The 16,548-nt window shown below is 42.3% G+C and overlaps 1 protein-coding gene and 1 long non-coding RNA gene across 11 annotated transcripts in view; one reads left to right on the forward strand and one right to left on the reverse strand.

Moving 5' to 3' along the window:
* Positions 1-6,722, reverse strand: part of LOC112653476 (uncharacterized) — an 87,121-nt gene extending 80,399 nt beyond the window's left edge. The window contains exons 1-2 of one of the 2 annotated variants that reach the window (XR_003132206.3): positions 6,519-6,722; positions 3,025-3,097 (exon numbers count right to left, since the gene is read on the reverse strand). This is a non-coding gene — a long non-coding RNA (uncharacterized LOC112653476). Of the gene's footprint in view, positions 1-3,020; positions 3,098-6,518 lie in introns of both variants that reach the window. The other variant, XR_003132207.3, reaches the window with a different exon arrangement.
* SSBP2 (single stranded DNA binding protein 2) overlaps positions 1-16,548 on the forward strand; it is a 300,014-nt gene that overhangs the window by 13,324 nt on the left and 270,142 nt on the right. For 3 of the 9 annotated variants that reach the window (XM_025437647.3, XM_025437650.3, XM_025437651.3), the window contains exon 1: positions 5,004-5,161. The exons of 4 other annotated variants lie outside the window; for them this stretch is intronic. In XM_025437647.3, coding sequence (XP_025293432.1) covers positions 5,100-5,161 — 62 coding nt within the window. In that variant the 5' untranslated portion in view covers positions 5,004-5,099. Of the gene's footprint in view, positions 1-4,988; positions 5,162-16,548 lie in introns of those variants that run through there. 2 more of the 9 variants (XM_025437648.3, XM_049108318.1) reach the window with 2 other exon arrangements.

Below are 16,548 nucleotides of genomic sequence, written 5' to 3' on the forward strand. Positions count from 1 at the left end.
ACAATTTTTTGTAACAGGATTATTCTATTTTTTCCAAGTTACTGAATTTCAAATCTTGATGGTGCTAAAAAAGACTAGGCACTCTAGAGAGATGGAACTGTTTAGAACCAGTAGTTCTGTACACTGTCTCTCCTAACCCATTGGTAAATGTTTATGAATAGCTAAGTTAGGATTTTAAAATCTAGGGCAATAGGTTAAGAAAACAGTCATTGCTTCAGACTAACTGATGTTACACCAATAACAGTGTCAAATACTGTTAATTTGAGGCCCCATTTCATTTATTATTCTGATATAAGAGACCACATCGCATAGTGTTACTGTTGTAATGACTCTGTTCATTGAATTATTTTGGTACATGGCATGTAAGCAGTTTGTGAACCTAAGCATGCTAGTCTCTTCTGCCTGGGAGTGAAGTTTCATATGGTAGTTTGAGTGACAAACATCTCAGAGCTTGCTCACATTCCTCTGTGGAATAGTCACTTTTGAGAGAAAGAGGTGCGGCTTCGTGGTCTGAGAACAGGACTGTCAGCCAGGAACACAGAGTTCTCATCCTGGAACTATTTCTGTTTTCTTTATGGATCAAATCATGCTAATAAATCGTTCTATGACTCAGTTTACCCAATTTAAAAAGCTGGTTAGGAAAATCCAATTAATAGGGATATATTAAGTATTAATAGATGGGTATCTGTTAAATGATTTGAAATGAAAAAGTGGTATGAATGTAACATTTTTTTTATAAACTAATTAGTTTATGAAACAAACAAGTAATAGAAAAATTTTGTCCTTTGGAAAAATTACCCCAAAACAAAAAAATTACTTTTATGAATTTTAATGTTTAAATAGTTTATTTTAATTTTTCTAAATAAATATTTTCTACTTTAAATGTTTTCTCTCTCTCTCTCTCTCTCTCTCTCTCTCTCTCTCTTTTTTTAAAGATTTTATTTTCAAAGAATCTCTACACCCAATGTGGGGCTAGAACTCACAACCTGGGGATCGAGAGTCTCATGCTCTACTGACTGAGCCAGCTAGGTGCCCCTAAACATTTTTCTTTTTAACGTTAACATGCTAAGTATTCTATGTGATGCAAATAATTAAATCATCATTAGTTTCCATTTACACATAAAGAGGTAGTTTCTTTGTTCTATATAGCAAAGGAAAATCTTCTCTGAAGTTCCATGCACTATAAGAATAAGGACGTTATTAAACTTAACGTTTTACAGAAAAAATTAAGACCAAAGAAATGTATAGTCAATCTAGAGCTTTAGCAGGGTGGTATAACACACTGCCTGTTTTAAATTGATAAAGACTTCTTCTAAGAATAAGATGCAGGTTCCAAAAAGAGAAGATTGTACATATGTACACAAACAAAACAAGGGTAGGAGAAGAAAGACCTAATGATTAACTGTGGTGTTCTGTATCTGAATGAATAAGGTAAAAAGAAAAAATCAACCTCAAATGCAAATGTTTCATTTTGGTGGCTCAGCTAGCCAGTATTCCCCTACCCTAAATCCAGCCCCCCAAAATTAATCAGCCTTATGTGTGAGGTTAAAAAACAAAACTGTAACTTCTAAAAAATATATTATGGTTCTTTACAAGAAGATTTAAATCTCCTATCTTCCCCTTTCTTAAAAAATGAAAACAAACAAAACAATGGATCTTCAATTCTGTATCTGGGATCTCAAATTTGGCTGTGAATATGTGTTTCAAATCTCATTAATTACAATATTGGCCCCATGAGATACAGTTGCTGATGCAAAGAACACTCTTTGTACTCAAAATAATTTGAACAAGGGCAAAGAAGCATTTTACTTACATGTGTAAACATTAGGAGGAAAATAAAACAGAGATGGTTCAGATAGCTGCTGAGATGTTTTAGTGATAATTGATTTGACTACCACTGAAGCTTTAAGGTTACCATGTATAGAATAGTCATGTTTTCACTTGGTATATTTGTTGGATAATAACAGTCTTGTGAAGTTAAGTGACATTAACTTGGCAAGTTCAGAACTAAGATCTTTCAGCATTTTATTCTTTCTAGACACTAAGACCAAATTGTTCTGAATTCCATACCCTACTGGGCAGATCTATTATTTATTTTTTAAATACCAGAAAATATGCCATTACTCAAAGGACTCTTCCATGTAATAAATCTGAGTAAAAACTAATCAAATGAATAAATTGCAGCAGTAGACAGGAAATAGCCTCTCTCGTTTTCTCTTTGTTTTCCTTTCTCCTTAGGAAACAGTACATTAAACCATAGCTACTTGTGGTCCTGTACTATAAGAACACATGTGGTCGTACTTTTTCATCCTATTAACAAATTTATTGGCTCACTGGATAGAAAGTAAAGTCCACTGTAAAGATGCCTTAATGCCTTACATGGGGAGGGTCATCTGCTATGTAAACCACAACCTAAGAATCTTGTTCTGAGATCTGATGGTGCCCATTGTCTGTCTATAAGTAGATACTGAAGAGCAGAGTTAAGCAGCCCTAGTTACACAAAAGAATCGCCTGGAGCTTACAAAAAATAACAGATGCCTGGGTCCATCCACAAAATTTCTTAGTGAGTTGGTTTGGGGTGGGGGGTCCCAGATCTTGTATTTTAAACAAAAGCCAACTAAAAATAAATCCTTCTAGGGTAATTCTAATGTGCCATGACTAAGAACAATAGAGAACCTCAATACCAGTGCAAGGATGAGAACTAATTTGTTATTTAGATAACAGTACAAAGCCTACTCTTGGCCTTTAATGGAAAACTTACCTTAGTCCAAGTGTGGGCAGGAGCATGGATTAGCAGCTGCCATAGCTCTGTCCTTGACAACATTCTGTAAGCGTCACTTTTAGGGAGTATTCTATGGGTCATGATCCTTGAGATGCTGATAATTTTCTGGGTTAAAGCCAATGGAGATTGATAACTGAACAACAAATGACATATGGTAACTCTGAAGGTAGAGTCTATAAACAGTGGTAGCCTTATCCCTATCTGAACATTTTGAGCAGAAGTTCATCAAAAGACTTACTCACTCAGCATCACTACTTCTTTCTGAGTCCATGAATGCCATGTCTCCACCACCAAATCACTGTGGTTCACTGTAAACTGAAAGAGGGATTTTGAAATAGAAATGACAAATGACTTCTCATGGAAACTAATCAGCTTAAGCCTATGTGATTTTTTTTTTTTTCATTTTCTTCATCCTCACTTCCATGGGATGGATTTTTGTCTTTTTAATAAGGACACTTTTATTTTGCTTGAGTCTTTCTACCATAATGTCAGTCCTCTATTGTTTTTGCCATCTTCTTTTGCTATCATATTGTTTTCTTCATTTAATCTTACATCTTTTATTCTTTCCTATCTTTTTACTTTTTCCAACTAAAAAAATTCTCTAACACTAGAATAGCAGTCCCTTTTTCATTTTCCCCCAGGTTTTGATTTATGTTTGGTTACCAACCCCTTTTCTCAGTCTCTTTCTTACTAACTGCCCTTCCTTAACCTTCTGTTGTTGTTTCATTCCTGTCATTTGCTGTGGCTGGCCATATAAACCCATTTCTTTCCATTCCATTTATCCCTATAGCTCCATGTGCATTTTTAGGGTGCTACTACTAAAAGCGTAAACCTCTATGTGAGAAATAGAAAGGTAGCTCTCCCAATCTACATCCTGTTTTCCCTCCCTCCCATAGCCGTTCCATGTCTATTCATCTGTTCCTGATGTCTCCTCAGTCTGACCCCCACCTGCAACCCCTCTTCCTCTGTCATTCCCTATTTGATGCCCATGTCTTCTTTCTAACCCCATTTGCACTCTGTCTGATTTTGCATCCAAGGATCTCCACAAGATAAAGGATGGAGTTCTATCGGGAGCCAGATTGTGTCTCTCGAAAACTTTCTGCACATCTATTGAAATGGGATTAGGGGCTTTGATCCTGAAATATTCCTAGGCAAGCCTGTCTGCTGTGGCACAACTTTGCCCACCTTGGAGGAGGGCTGGGGCCTACTCCGATGGACGAGGGCAGGGGTGTCTTTAAAGGCCTTTAGTGGCCCTTTCTACTTCGAAGGTTGGCAAAAGTGGGCATCGCCCGAGCAAGGCTGGAAAAGCAGAGCAGGTGGGGATGCCTGGAGCCCTGTCCTGCGGCGCCCGGCCCGGCCCGGCCCGGCCCGGCCGGGGAGCTGCTGCGCGGGCGCCGGGGGTCGGGGCTGCGGGGCCCGCCGTCCGGGGAGGAGGCGCACCCCGGGGGAGGCGAGGCAGGCCCGAGGCCGGGTGTTCCCCGGGGAGGCAGGGCGCGGCCCCCGGGGCGAGGCGACGCCACCCCCGCGGCGCCGGGGCCCAGGCCCTCCCCGGGAGGAAAGGCGAGGCGCCCCGGAGGCTCCCGCACGAGGTCGAGGGACCCGCGCGACCGTCCCTCGCCAGCCGGGCCCCTGGGAGCAGGGCGGGGGCGGGGGGGGGCGACACCCCAGGGAGCAGGGCTGCGGGCGGCAGAGGTCACCCCAGGGTAGGGGCGCGGGTCGCAGGCAGCAGGGGCGCGGGGCCGGGGGCGGGCGGGGGCTCCCCCGAAGGCTGGGGCCGCAGGTCTGCCCGCCCAGCCGCCGGGCGCCCCGAAGTCTGGGGCCGCCGCGGCTCCAGCTCCGCCGGCTCCTCCCGGCGACTCCAGGCCGCACTTTCCCCTCCTCCCGGCGCCTTCTCTCCAGTGAGGAGCCGAGCGCGGGCGGCGCGGGGGGAGGCGCGGCGGCGGAGGGAACAGCCAGTTGTTTAAAATCCTTCTAGAGCAGTTTCTAATTCCCCCCTTGCGCCGGGGTTCGGAGGGGGAGGGGGGAAAGGGAGCGGGAGGAGGGAGGAGAAGGGAGCGGGAAGGAGGGAGGGCGCCCGGGAGGGAGGGAGGGAGGAGCCTGCCGCTCAGGCTGGAGCCGCCGCCGCGCGCCCGGCGGGCCGGAGGGAGGGGAGGGCTGTCAGTCTCGCGCGTTGCCCGGGCGAAGGGGGCGGAGCTCCGGCGTGGGGCGGCCAATGGTGGGGGTGGCTGCGTGGGTCGCCATGGGGACGGGGCTGTTCCCGGGGAGGCTGTGATGGGTTGACAGGTGCGTGACAGTGGGAGCTGCTCTCGGCACAAGCATGTACGGCAAAGGCAAGAGTAACAGCAGCGCCGTCCCGTCCGACAGCCAGGCCCGGGAGAAGTAAGTGTCTCCGCTTCTCACCCACCTCCGCCCGCACACGCGCGCACACACACGCACGCACTCGCACACTCTCGGAGACACGCAGACCCAGACGCTCTCGGCCCGGGGAGAGCCGGGGGTGCGCCGGCAGGGGGAGGGGTGCGCGAGGCTGGGGGCGCGCGGGGCGGGGAGCGGCTGCCTCCCGGGAGGTGCCCGCGGGGGGCTGCGGGCGGGCGGGCGGGGGCGGCGCTGCTGCGGCGGAGGGAAACTTGTTTGGGTGACGGGGGAATAACCCGCGGGCTCGCCTCCGCGCAAAGTAACTTTAGAGCCGGGGTCCGGGGCTGCGGGGACCCGGCGCGCTGCCCAGGGCGGCGGGGAGGGCGGGAGGGCGCAGCTGCGCGGAGCGGGGCTCGCGGCGGGGGCGGGGGCGTCCGGAGGGCGGGCGCGGCGGGCGGCGGGAGCGGCGGGAGCGGCGCGGCGCCGGGCTTCGCGGTCGGGATCGCGGGCGAGGCGAGGCGAGGCGAGGCGAGGCGAGGCGAGGCGAGGGCGGCGGTGCCGGGCGCGCGGCGGGCGGAAGCGGGGCGCGGAGCGGCCGAGCGGGGCCCCGCGGGGCGCGGAGACGCGCGTGCGGGCGTCGGGCTGTCGGCGCGCGGAGGGGCTGCGGGCGGCCGCGGTGCCCGGTGCCCCGCGGGGCGGGCTGGTGGGCGCCGGCGGCGCCGCTGAAGTTTGGGGGCCCGGGACGGGTCGGGTTCCCGGGGAGGCCGAGCGTGCGGGCGGGCGGCGGGAGGCGGGAGGCGCCGGGGCGGGCCGCAGCTCCTGCCCCCGGCCGGCACGCCCCACTCTCCGCCGCGGCCCGAGAACTTTTTTTGGAGACTTGGTGCCTCGCAGACGCCGGGGGCCGCGGGGACGGCGGGGGGCCCCCGCGGGGCGGCGGCGTGGGGGTCCGGGCGCTGCGGCGGCGGGCGGGGGCAGGGCTGGCTGGGGCCGCGGGGGGGGGGCGCCGGGGGCGGGGGGCAGACACAGGTGTGGGCTCGGCTGGGGCCCCGGGAGGCGGGCGGGGACGGAGCCCTCCCGGCCGGGATGCTGCCGCGGTCGCGGCGCGCTGCGAAGCGCGGCCGCTTGCTGCTGTGCTCACGTACTTGTAACGGGGATTGGGTTGTTACTAAAAACGAGAGCGAACCGCGGCGGTGCCCCCCGAGGAAGAGCCCGGCTCTGCGCGCCGCGGGTCGGGGTTCCCGCCGCCCCCGTCCCCGCCCTCGCCCTCGCCCCGCCCCGCCCCGCCCGAGGCTGAGGCCCCGCGCCCGCGCCCCGCCCCGCCTCCGCGAGGGGTTCGCGCTGCGGGAAAGTGAGAGCATCTCTCGGGAGCTACTTTGCTTACCTTGCGCATGGAAATAGCTGCGTAAATAAAAACCTCACACTCCGACAGGCGCGTTTCCCTCCTGCTTCTAGGCACTTGGTAGTCGTCTGAAAAGTTTCTTGTGCCCTAGGGATGGGAACATTTCCTAGTCTTCGTGTTGGCAGCAACACACAATTCCCATAAGATTTAGGGGTGGCAGGCCTTGCTGTAGCAAAACAAACAAACAAAAAAATGTAACGGAGAGATGCTAGTTTGGTTTGGTTTGGTTTTTTCCAGAGGTATTTTCCGAGGAGCTACGCTTAGGAACTAGTTGATGGGCTGTGAAATATACAAAAGACAAGCAAGACAGCCTGATGAAGAAATAGCAGTTACTAGAACTGAAGTTTTGAAATAACAGCTCAGTTTATGTGCATTAATCATTTGGCTGCATAACCCACCTGATAAGATGAAAAACAAGATGTTTTAATGATTACAGAGTATTGGGATTTCCTATCGCTAAGAGTGAAGGGATTGAAATGTATTCAGGCATTTGGAGGCGGTTGCTGCAATTTGAGAATCAGAGTAATTTTGTTTGGATTTTGGTTACACTCCCAGGAATGGTTGGATCTAGTCTGTATCCTGGTAACTTTGTAAGAAAAAAAAGTTTTTTTTTTTTTTTTTTTTTAATGATAATGAAGATGATAATGTGATGAGAATGTGTTGGGTCTGTGGTCCTTTCTAGCCTAATTCTGTGATCCTGTCCTGAAAACAAATAACTGCCACTTATGCTGTCCAGTCTACCAAACCGAACACCAAGTGATATCTCCTCTTGAAAGCAAAGTGGTGAGGGTTCTGCTAGATGGTGCTATTTGATTTAAATATATTTCTTCCATTCATTATAATTGGCAGCGGGAATCCTGGACTAGTTTGCCTTATGAACTAAATATAGATGAAGAGGCCACTTTTGGGGAATTGACAGTCGTTCTGGGTTAATTGTTGTTACATCAGTTTCTGAGTGAATGTTGTTTGAATCTAAGACAAACACTGAGGTAGATTCCATTTTATAGAATAAACTTAGTTTCATTTTGATGGGAGAGTTGATCTGATCACTCAGTGTTCTCCTTTATTGTTCACTTGGGACTTTAATGGCACTATTCTACAACAGTGTGCTAACTTCCGAAGATAGGAATTTTGAAGTTATCTTTAAAGTAGATGTTACCAGATTTTAAAAAAAGAAGAAGAAAATTTAAGGTGGCACATTTTAAAAGGTACTTGAGCAAAGAATTCTCCTTTAGTAAGAAGGTTAGAATTTTTCTGATCTTAAAAATCACAGAAATAACTTGTTTTTCAGTATTAAAGATGTAAATATTTTATTTTAATAAAAACATTCTGAAAAAATTGAGTTATGAATAATGGCATGCGTATGAAAATACTGGTTTATAATCTATCAGGAAATGTGTTTTCTAATGAGTTCATGGCTGAGAGCTGACAAGTGCTTACCTATGTTATTATGTTTCTGCTTTGTGTTTCACTAAGAATTTACTGTGAAGAATACTTGAAATTAATTTGTAGGTTTTATCCAGTAGCTATAGTTTCAATACACAGTTCTGAATATAAAAACGGCCAAAGGTTAATTGCTTATTTTGTTGTTTTATTTTTTTTTTTTTCTTTTTAAGAGAGAGGGGTGGGGAGGAGGGGCAGAGGGAGAGGGGGGAAAGACAATCTTAAACAGGCTTCACGCCCAGCCCAGAGCCCAATGCTTGGGCTCCATCTGATGACCCTGAGATCACGACCTGAGCTGAAATGAAGAGTTGAACACTTAACTGACTGAGCCACCCGGGCACCCCTGTTTTGTTGTGTTAAAGACCAGAGGAATCAAGTCTCTACAAAGAGTTAGATTAGTTTTAATTATAGAAGGAGTGATTGAAACCCCTCGGTGGGAGGTGGGATGTTTACATAGAAATTTAAATTCTGATTCTGTTAGGTCATTTCCCCCCTTTAGCGGGTTTTCTTTGTAACACTGATCACAATTATAATTAAGTAACTATGTAATTGCTTGTTTAATGTCTAGCTTCCTCTAAAATGTAAGTTTTTTGAGGGCAAGGGATGATACTTTTCATTTCCTCTCTTAAGTGTCCCTGACATTAAGGATAATGCCTTCAAATATTGAAAGCACCAAATAAATAAATGAAGATGTTAGACTCAAAGGAATTTCTTTTCAGTGTGGATTTTTTTTCCCCCCAAATCTCCAAAATTTTTTTTCCCCCAAAATCTCTGTGGGACTTTGGACGTTTGAGTCCCACATTATCTAGCTTAGTTGTATTTCAAAAACAGCCAATGGCAACAAATATTATTTGTTTCTCATTCTATATGTCAGTTGCTGTGTTCAGCATTTTATGTATATTTTCTATAATTCTCCCAATAATTCTGCAACATAGTAATTTTTTCCTCCATTAAAGAAATAAGAAAACTAAAACTCAGACTAGTTAAGTAACTTACCCAGGGACACCTTGCTAGCTAGATTTCCAAAAATGACTTCTCTACCTTTAGAACTTGTAGTTAAAGCTGAAAGATATATTTTTTCAGTATACCAGGTTGCTTTCCTGATCTAGGGTAGGATGCTACAGGTTTAGGGAGCAGTATTACATAATCAGATATAACAGACTTTAAAGATTTGATCACATAGGAATTCTCAACTCGTGGTGCACCTTGATGCTTACACCTTTCAGTTTGACAGATTGCAGATCTGTGTGTGGTGTGGGCAATGCGTGGACCTGTTAGGAGTGAAAGTTAGAAGCCTAAAATAATGAAGAATGCTTGTTTCTTCAGATTTTTTCTTCTGGAATTTTGTTTGACCACTTAAGTTTTGAAATTAGACATTGTAGCTGTGAACGATTACTGTATGAAACGTTGCTTGAGTTTAATCCATTCAGTGTCCCACATTGCCACAGAAAGAATAACCGGCACCTGTAAATAGATGAGTGGTGATACTGCTCGTATTAAACTAACGGCATCTTTTAAAATTATGTAATAGCACAGAAATAGGAATCTTCTATAAAGCAAAGTTAGACATAAGATACACATACCAAACAGTGACATCATATTAAGTAAACTTGTGAGAAACTCGAGAAATCAAAGTATGCATCTTACCTGGGGCTCTGAAAAGTAACTTTGGTTTTTCAGTTATGAATCTTTTACTTGAGTATCCCAAGAAACAGATACCATATGCTCATTTTTAAATGGGTAAGTCTAATGAACATTTAAATACTACTCCATATAATAGAGCGATTGTAGGGATTGGTATCTGCCAGCATCACCTTATTCCCTGTTTTTATTATTGTCACTCACCTAAAGAAATTATAAAATTTTTTTCTTCCTTCCTTTGTGAAGGAAGTAAAGTTAAGACAAATTAAGTAATGCAAATCTCTTTAGAAACTTGATTGATTGGGGGACGCCTGGGTGACTCTGGTTGAGAGTCTGCCTTTGGCTCAGGTCATGATCCAGAGTCTGGGGATTGGGATCCAGTCCTTCATCGTGCTCCCCATGGGGTGCCTGCTTCTCCCTCTGCTTATGTCTCTGCCTCTCTCTCTGTGTCTCTCATGAATAAATAAATAAAATCTTTTAAAAAGAAAAAAGAAACTTGATTGATTGGGCAGTTAACCGTTAAATCAAGATTTCTAAAACTAGTGAAGGAGTGCTTTTTTGGGAATGAAATTTTCTGTATTAAATTGACTCTACCCTTCCCTATCCCCAGGATGTTTCCTTCAAAATACGAAATAACATGTATCTAAAATGTCATCTTAGCTATGAGAGTTTTTCTATTGATTTGTCTCTTTTCCATTATTGTAGAAGAATCTAAAATCCAACTTTTTTGAAGGAACAAGTCTAGAGAAAAAAATATGTAAGATATTGAGAGTAAAATTTTAGTGTTGTTTAACCAGTGATTTATTTTTAGCTCTTAGAAATGGTATTAATACTGTAATGTATTTTTTCAGTGCTGTGAAAGAAAAAAGGAAAGGTTTATTTCCAGGCTTTAGAGGTAGTTTGCTACATAAAACCAAATCAGGATGAAAATGTCATTAGAAAAAAAAATATCATTAGATTTTAGTCTCTCTGTAGTAGAGGACCAAATGTATGTCACATTTTCAGTTATTACTAGAAAATAGAATTATTATTATTTTTTAAGATTTTATTTATTTATTCATGAGAGATACAGAGAGAGAGGCAGAGACATAGGCAGAGGGAGAAGCAGGCACCCCACTGAGTAGGGAGCCCCATGCAGGACTCGATCCCAGGACTCCAGGATCATGCCCTGACCTGAAGGGAGACATCGACCACTGAACCACCCAGGTGTCCCAATAGAATTATTTTAAAATTAAAACGTACACTGTGGGCAGGGGTTGAAATACCCAGGTTGCAGTTTATTAACATTTCAACCTAACAGTTAAAAGTAAAATTTGGGAAAAAATAATTTTGAATTTAGAATCTTCTTCTAGAGAGATTACAGCTGTTACATTAATGTTGGGGTATAGGATTGAGAATTAATGCACTGGACTTAGAAGACATGATAATACTTCTTGGACTGCATAACTTAAAAATACGTGTTGAAGATAATTACATTTTATTTTGGAGTATGTAGATATATTCTCTATTGTGTGTACATTTGCTTTGGCATTGGTATGGGAATGACATGAAACGTTTGCATACCGGAGACATATTGTTGGTTTGTATGTAATATGTGAGCCTCTGTAAATGTGCTAAAATATTAATCTTATTAACAACGTATTGTTTCCCTAGGGAAGGTCTTAAAATAACATTGGAGCAATAGAATAAGATGTATTTGTTAATATCTGAAGAGAGTTTGGAATAAAAAATAAGTACTTATATTTAGATTTTAAACTTTGCTTATCTGATTTTGTATATATTTTGCCTATTTAACATCTACATATCAGTGTATGTATATAGCTTAATATAACTAGGACTGTGCAAGTTACTTAACAATTATACCAAAACCCCATATATTCTACCATAAACGATCCAAAGAACTGTTCACCAAAATTTATGTCCTGCTTGTTTTCAGTAATATTAGAGAAATAGTAGAGGCTGTTCTACTATTCTTCCCCAAACTGTATAACTTATTCACTCTGTGAGGACATTGAAAAACAGGTGGAAAAATGGTCCACCTAGGGAATAACAGAGTTTTTCCAGGTGACTTTTAATAGCCCTACAGGCTGCCCAAATAAATTTGTTTGGTCATAATGGGTAACTGGTAATTTTTGTCAGAGTAGGTTAATAGTGAAAGATTTTTGGAAAGTGGAGCTAATAATGTTACTGTAATATTGACAGAACTAAAAATGTATTTGGACTCAGAAGCACCTGGACAGTTCAATGCAATGAAAGAACTAATACTCACTTCTTGTTCATTTTTAAAAGAGTAACTTAAGTTGCTGTCACTTTTTAGTAATGATGAAACTACCTTGACATTTTACTTTAAGAATTTTGATGATTCGGGATCCCTGGGTGGCTCAGCGGTTTGGCGCCTGCCTTTGGCCTAGGGCGCGATCCTGGCTCCCAGCATGGAGCCTGCTTCTCCCTCCTGCTGTGTCTCTGCCTCTCTCTCGCTCTCTCTCTCTCTGTCTATGATAAATAAATACATAAATAAATCTTTAAAAAAAAAAAAAGAATTTTGATGATTCTATTTCACGTAGGACCCGAAACATCTTTCCAGTAGTAATGAGCCATCGTTAACATTTCAAATCCCAGTTCAGCTTGGAGTAAGCTAGAACCACTGACCTGGCTATATTCTATTTTTGATCTTCTGTATTAATTTTGCTTTGTGGCATATCATACAAATAGTTCACAGAAAAAATTGTAGAGATTGAAGTATAACCCTTTATTTTCTTTCCTATTTTTAAAGATTTTTTTGTAATTGTAAATATGATATAGCTTTAATAACTAATATAGTTTAATTATTAATTAGTATAATCTAAACCATATTAAAATGCTGATGAAATACTTGTGAAGGTAAGAATAGTAGATGAAAATTTATATGTGGCTCTGTCCATGTAAGTTAAGAGGAGTTGATGTTAAGAACAGACTCTTGCCTGAAACTAATATGGTTCTTTTTCTTTATTTCTTTCTTTTTAAGATTGTATTTATTTGAGAGAGAGAGAAAGGGAAGGAGAGGGATCATGGGCAGGGAGAGGGACAGAGAGAGAGAAGCAGACTCCACACTGAGCAGGGATCCTGTTGCAGGGCTTGATCTCAGGATCCTGACCAGGGCTAAAGGCAGATACTTAACTGACAGAGCCACCCAGAACCCCTATATGGTTCTTTTTCTTTAGTGATCTGATTTTTGGCTTGATTCTCCTTTTATTTACCTATTCAAACCTGAGAAAGAACCAAAGCTACTTTATCGATAGAAGAAAGCTAGGTAAATGAATTGTTCAATTGAAAATGATTTTATTTAAATAGAATTAAAATAAATATTTTCTGTAAAATAAGAAAATCCTAAATACTTCATAAAGAGTTTGTGGAGTTTTGTCATAGAAAGTTATTCTTTACTATTAATTGTCATTTGAGTATTTTGTTTGTGTTTGATCCATTACTTGCATTGCTCCCATTTAATCCCTTCAAGAATTCACTAGACCTTAGGTGCCATCTTTTGTTAATGTTACAGAAGAAACAGAGGCTTAAGAGTTTATCATGCTTTTGGTGGCAGATATTAAGACAGGAGATAGAAAATGGTTTGATCAGTGCTTAAAAATAAATCTCACACAGCAGGATGTCTGGAAGAGATAGTTTCAGAGTTGATTCAGTCACTCAGGAATATCAGGGTTCAAGCTCCGATTCTGTGCCATTCCTCGTGGTTTCTCTCTCATCAACATATTATATTCCCAGTATCACTTCCTCATACGACCAAGTCAAATGCAGAAGGAAGGGCAAGGCTTTTCCTTTTCGTGTCTCATTAATCAGGGAGGAAAACCTTTTCTTGAAGTTGATTAGCAGATATCTTCTTATGCCTTATTGAAGAGAATTGTAAAATTCCCTATCCTAAACCAATTACTGGCAAAGGTAATGGGATTACCATAATTGGCCTAAGTCAGTCATCTTCATCCTCTGGATTGGAAACCTTGCTCCCTTGTACCCGAGCTGCCTGAACGAAACTTAAGATCTTTGGCAAGGAAGATTTTTTTTTTTTTTTTTTTTTTTTTTTAAGGAAGATGTATCTTGAGGATATGGAGAGAATACAATGGGTCTGCTTCTTTCATGGGATTTACTTTCAAGTTTGAAGGAAAAACATGTAACAATAAATAAGTAAATAAATACAGTAGGCAATTTCAGATAGTCGTAAGTGCTAAAAAAAAAAAAGTAGTAGTAAAATAGGGTAATATAGAGAGCGACTGAGAGGCTGCATTAGACTGGGTGGTCAGGGGAAGGTTCTTGGAGAAGGAAACATTTAGGCAGAATCCTGATTAATATTTAAAGTATCAGTCATGAGAAGATTTGGGGTTAGAGCATTTCAGACAGGTCTCAACTATAATTGAGGAAACCTGTCAGCATCAGCATAATTACTCAAGGATATATAAAATATGAGTCAAATTTGGGATAAGGACCCTAGCTTAATAGAATACAACCAGTCACTGGTTCTAGCTTACTCCCAGAGCTTGGTTTTGTTTTTTTACTGAGGAATTGAGTGGTGGGTCTAGTTTATCTGGGTTTCCTAGGTAATAAGATTGACTGTCATTTCCTGAACCCCAAGGATGCACTTGTTCCAATAAGGACATTAGAGCATATGGCTTTTATAATAACATTGATAGAAATAGCTAAGATTTGTTGAACACTTAAAACCTATTGTATTGACAAAGGATGGTACAACTGATATAATTATTTCTCATAAATTTCCCAGGTTGGATTAGACTCCCTTATTCTTTTTTTTTTTTTAATTTTATTTATTTATTCATGAGAGACACAGAGAGAGAGGCAGAGACATAGGCAGAGGGAGAGGAAGCAGGCTCCCCTCAGGGAGCCAGATGCGGGACTCGATCCCTGAACTCCAGGATCACGCCCTGAGCAGAAAGCAGAACTAAACCGCTGAGCCATCCAGGCATCCCTAGACACCCTTATTCTATGCTCTTATTGCAACCTTTCCTTTTTCTTTTCAAATATGTCATAAATTAATGAATTATTTGATAATGTTTTGTTTAATGCCTTATCTCCTAGTTAGATTGGAATCTCCCTGAGGACAAGAACTATGGCATCATCTTCTCCAATGTATTCCACTCCTTAGTAGTGTGTGGAATTCTGATTAGATATTTGTGGAATAAATGAATTAAGGATGTAACCTATTATAAATATATTGCAACATAAAATCCCTACACCTAGTTTATTTTCTCCTCAATGTTTTGATATTACTGAGGATTAATTACTATGTAATTTCTAAAGAAGAGTTTTCTATAATGTGGGCATTTAGTGGTCATTTTGTAAATTTTAGGACTACAGGTGATTACCTAGTCATATTACTCAGAAATGCATGTATATTTTTAAATATATATGTTTTAAAATTTATTTTAGAGGGGTGCCTGGGTGGCTCAGTGGTTGGGCATCTGCCTTCAGTTCAGGGTGTGATCCTGGATTTCAGGGATCGAGTCCTGCATTGGGCTCCCCTCGGGGAGCCTGCTTCTGCCTCTGCCTTTGCTTCTACCTCTTTTTCTGTGTGTCTCTCATGAACAAATTTAAAAAGTCTTAAAAAATAAAAAAATAAATGAATAAAATTTATTTTAGAGAGAGTGCATACCTGTGTGTGAGTGCTGGGGGAGGGGCAAAGGGAGAGAGAGAATCTCAAGCAGAGTCCACACTGAGCACAGAGCCTGATGCAGGGCTGGATCCCACGACCCTGAGATTATGACCTGACCTGAAGTTAAGAGTTTGTTGCTTAACTGACTGAGTCACCCAGGCTCCCCATGTGTATATTTTTAATATGAATTTTGGATGGAAAATCTCCTTTGTGTCTCAACAAATTTAATAATATGAACAGAAGTATATTTTATAGTTTCAAGGTATTTAAATGTACCTTGTATTACTTAAATCTCATAATTGAGATAGGTGATAATTGTCATTGCCTATTGAGATTTTTAGGTGGAAATTGACTTACCCAGCTAGGAAGATAGAGATAATATGTGGCAGAACTGAGCCGTAGTTAGATTGTTTGGGTTCCAGGGTCAATGTATCTTTAATTATACTATAGCTGCCTCATTTAAAATGAGAGATTGGGGTATGGAGCCTACTTAAGATTCTCTCTTCCCCTCCTTCCCCACTCCCTTTCTCTCTCTCTCAAAAAAATAAAAAAAATAAAAAATAAGAGGTTCATATATATTTTATGAAGGCTTGTGTATCGATTTGATTCAACAGAGAATCACGGATTAGATATTGGTTTACAGTTTATGTCAATACTTTGGTTAAGTGAAAAATATTATATTGTGAGTTAAACACAATCTTTCTTTTTTTTTCCTTTAAAGACTTCCTTATTTTGTTTTAGAGAGAGAGCACGCACGTGCCTGCATGAATCTTGGGGATGCGAAGGGACAGAGGGAGAATGGGAATCCTAGATTAGATTGCCCAGTGAGTGCAGAGCCCCACGTGGGGCTCTGTCCCAGGACCCCAAGATCATGACCCCAGCCGAAACAAGAATTGGCTGCTCAACAACTGAACCACCAAGGCGCCCCAGTTAAACACAATCTTAATCTTACACAAATACAACTCCAAAAAAATGCTACATTATAAATAAAATCTGGTATTTGTTTGAAATCTTATGTTTTTGTTTTATATAAATTAATTAGTTTGGGATTTAGAGTAGTTTGAATTTTTAATTTGTGAAGGTTTAGGCTCTTTGATCAATGAACTCTTCTCTCTTCCTTTGCCGGTTAGCTTCAGTTTGCAGTGCTGAAATAGCAATACGGAAAGGAAAGGTTTTTTTGATTTTTTTTTTTTTCCCTTTTGTACCTCACTCTAAGGAAGGGAAAGTCCTTTGATATGGATTAATGATAGACTCTTCTCTTTTTTTTCTTTTTTT

Source organism: Canis lupus, chromosome 3 (assembly GCF_003254725.2).
Source record: "Canis lupus dingo isolate Sandy chromosome 3, ASM325472v2, whole genome shotgun sequence".
NCBI classification, from domain to species: Eukaryota; Metazoa; Chordata; class Mammalia; order Carnivora; family Canidae; genus Canis; species Canis lupus.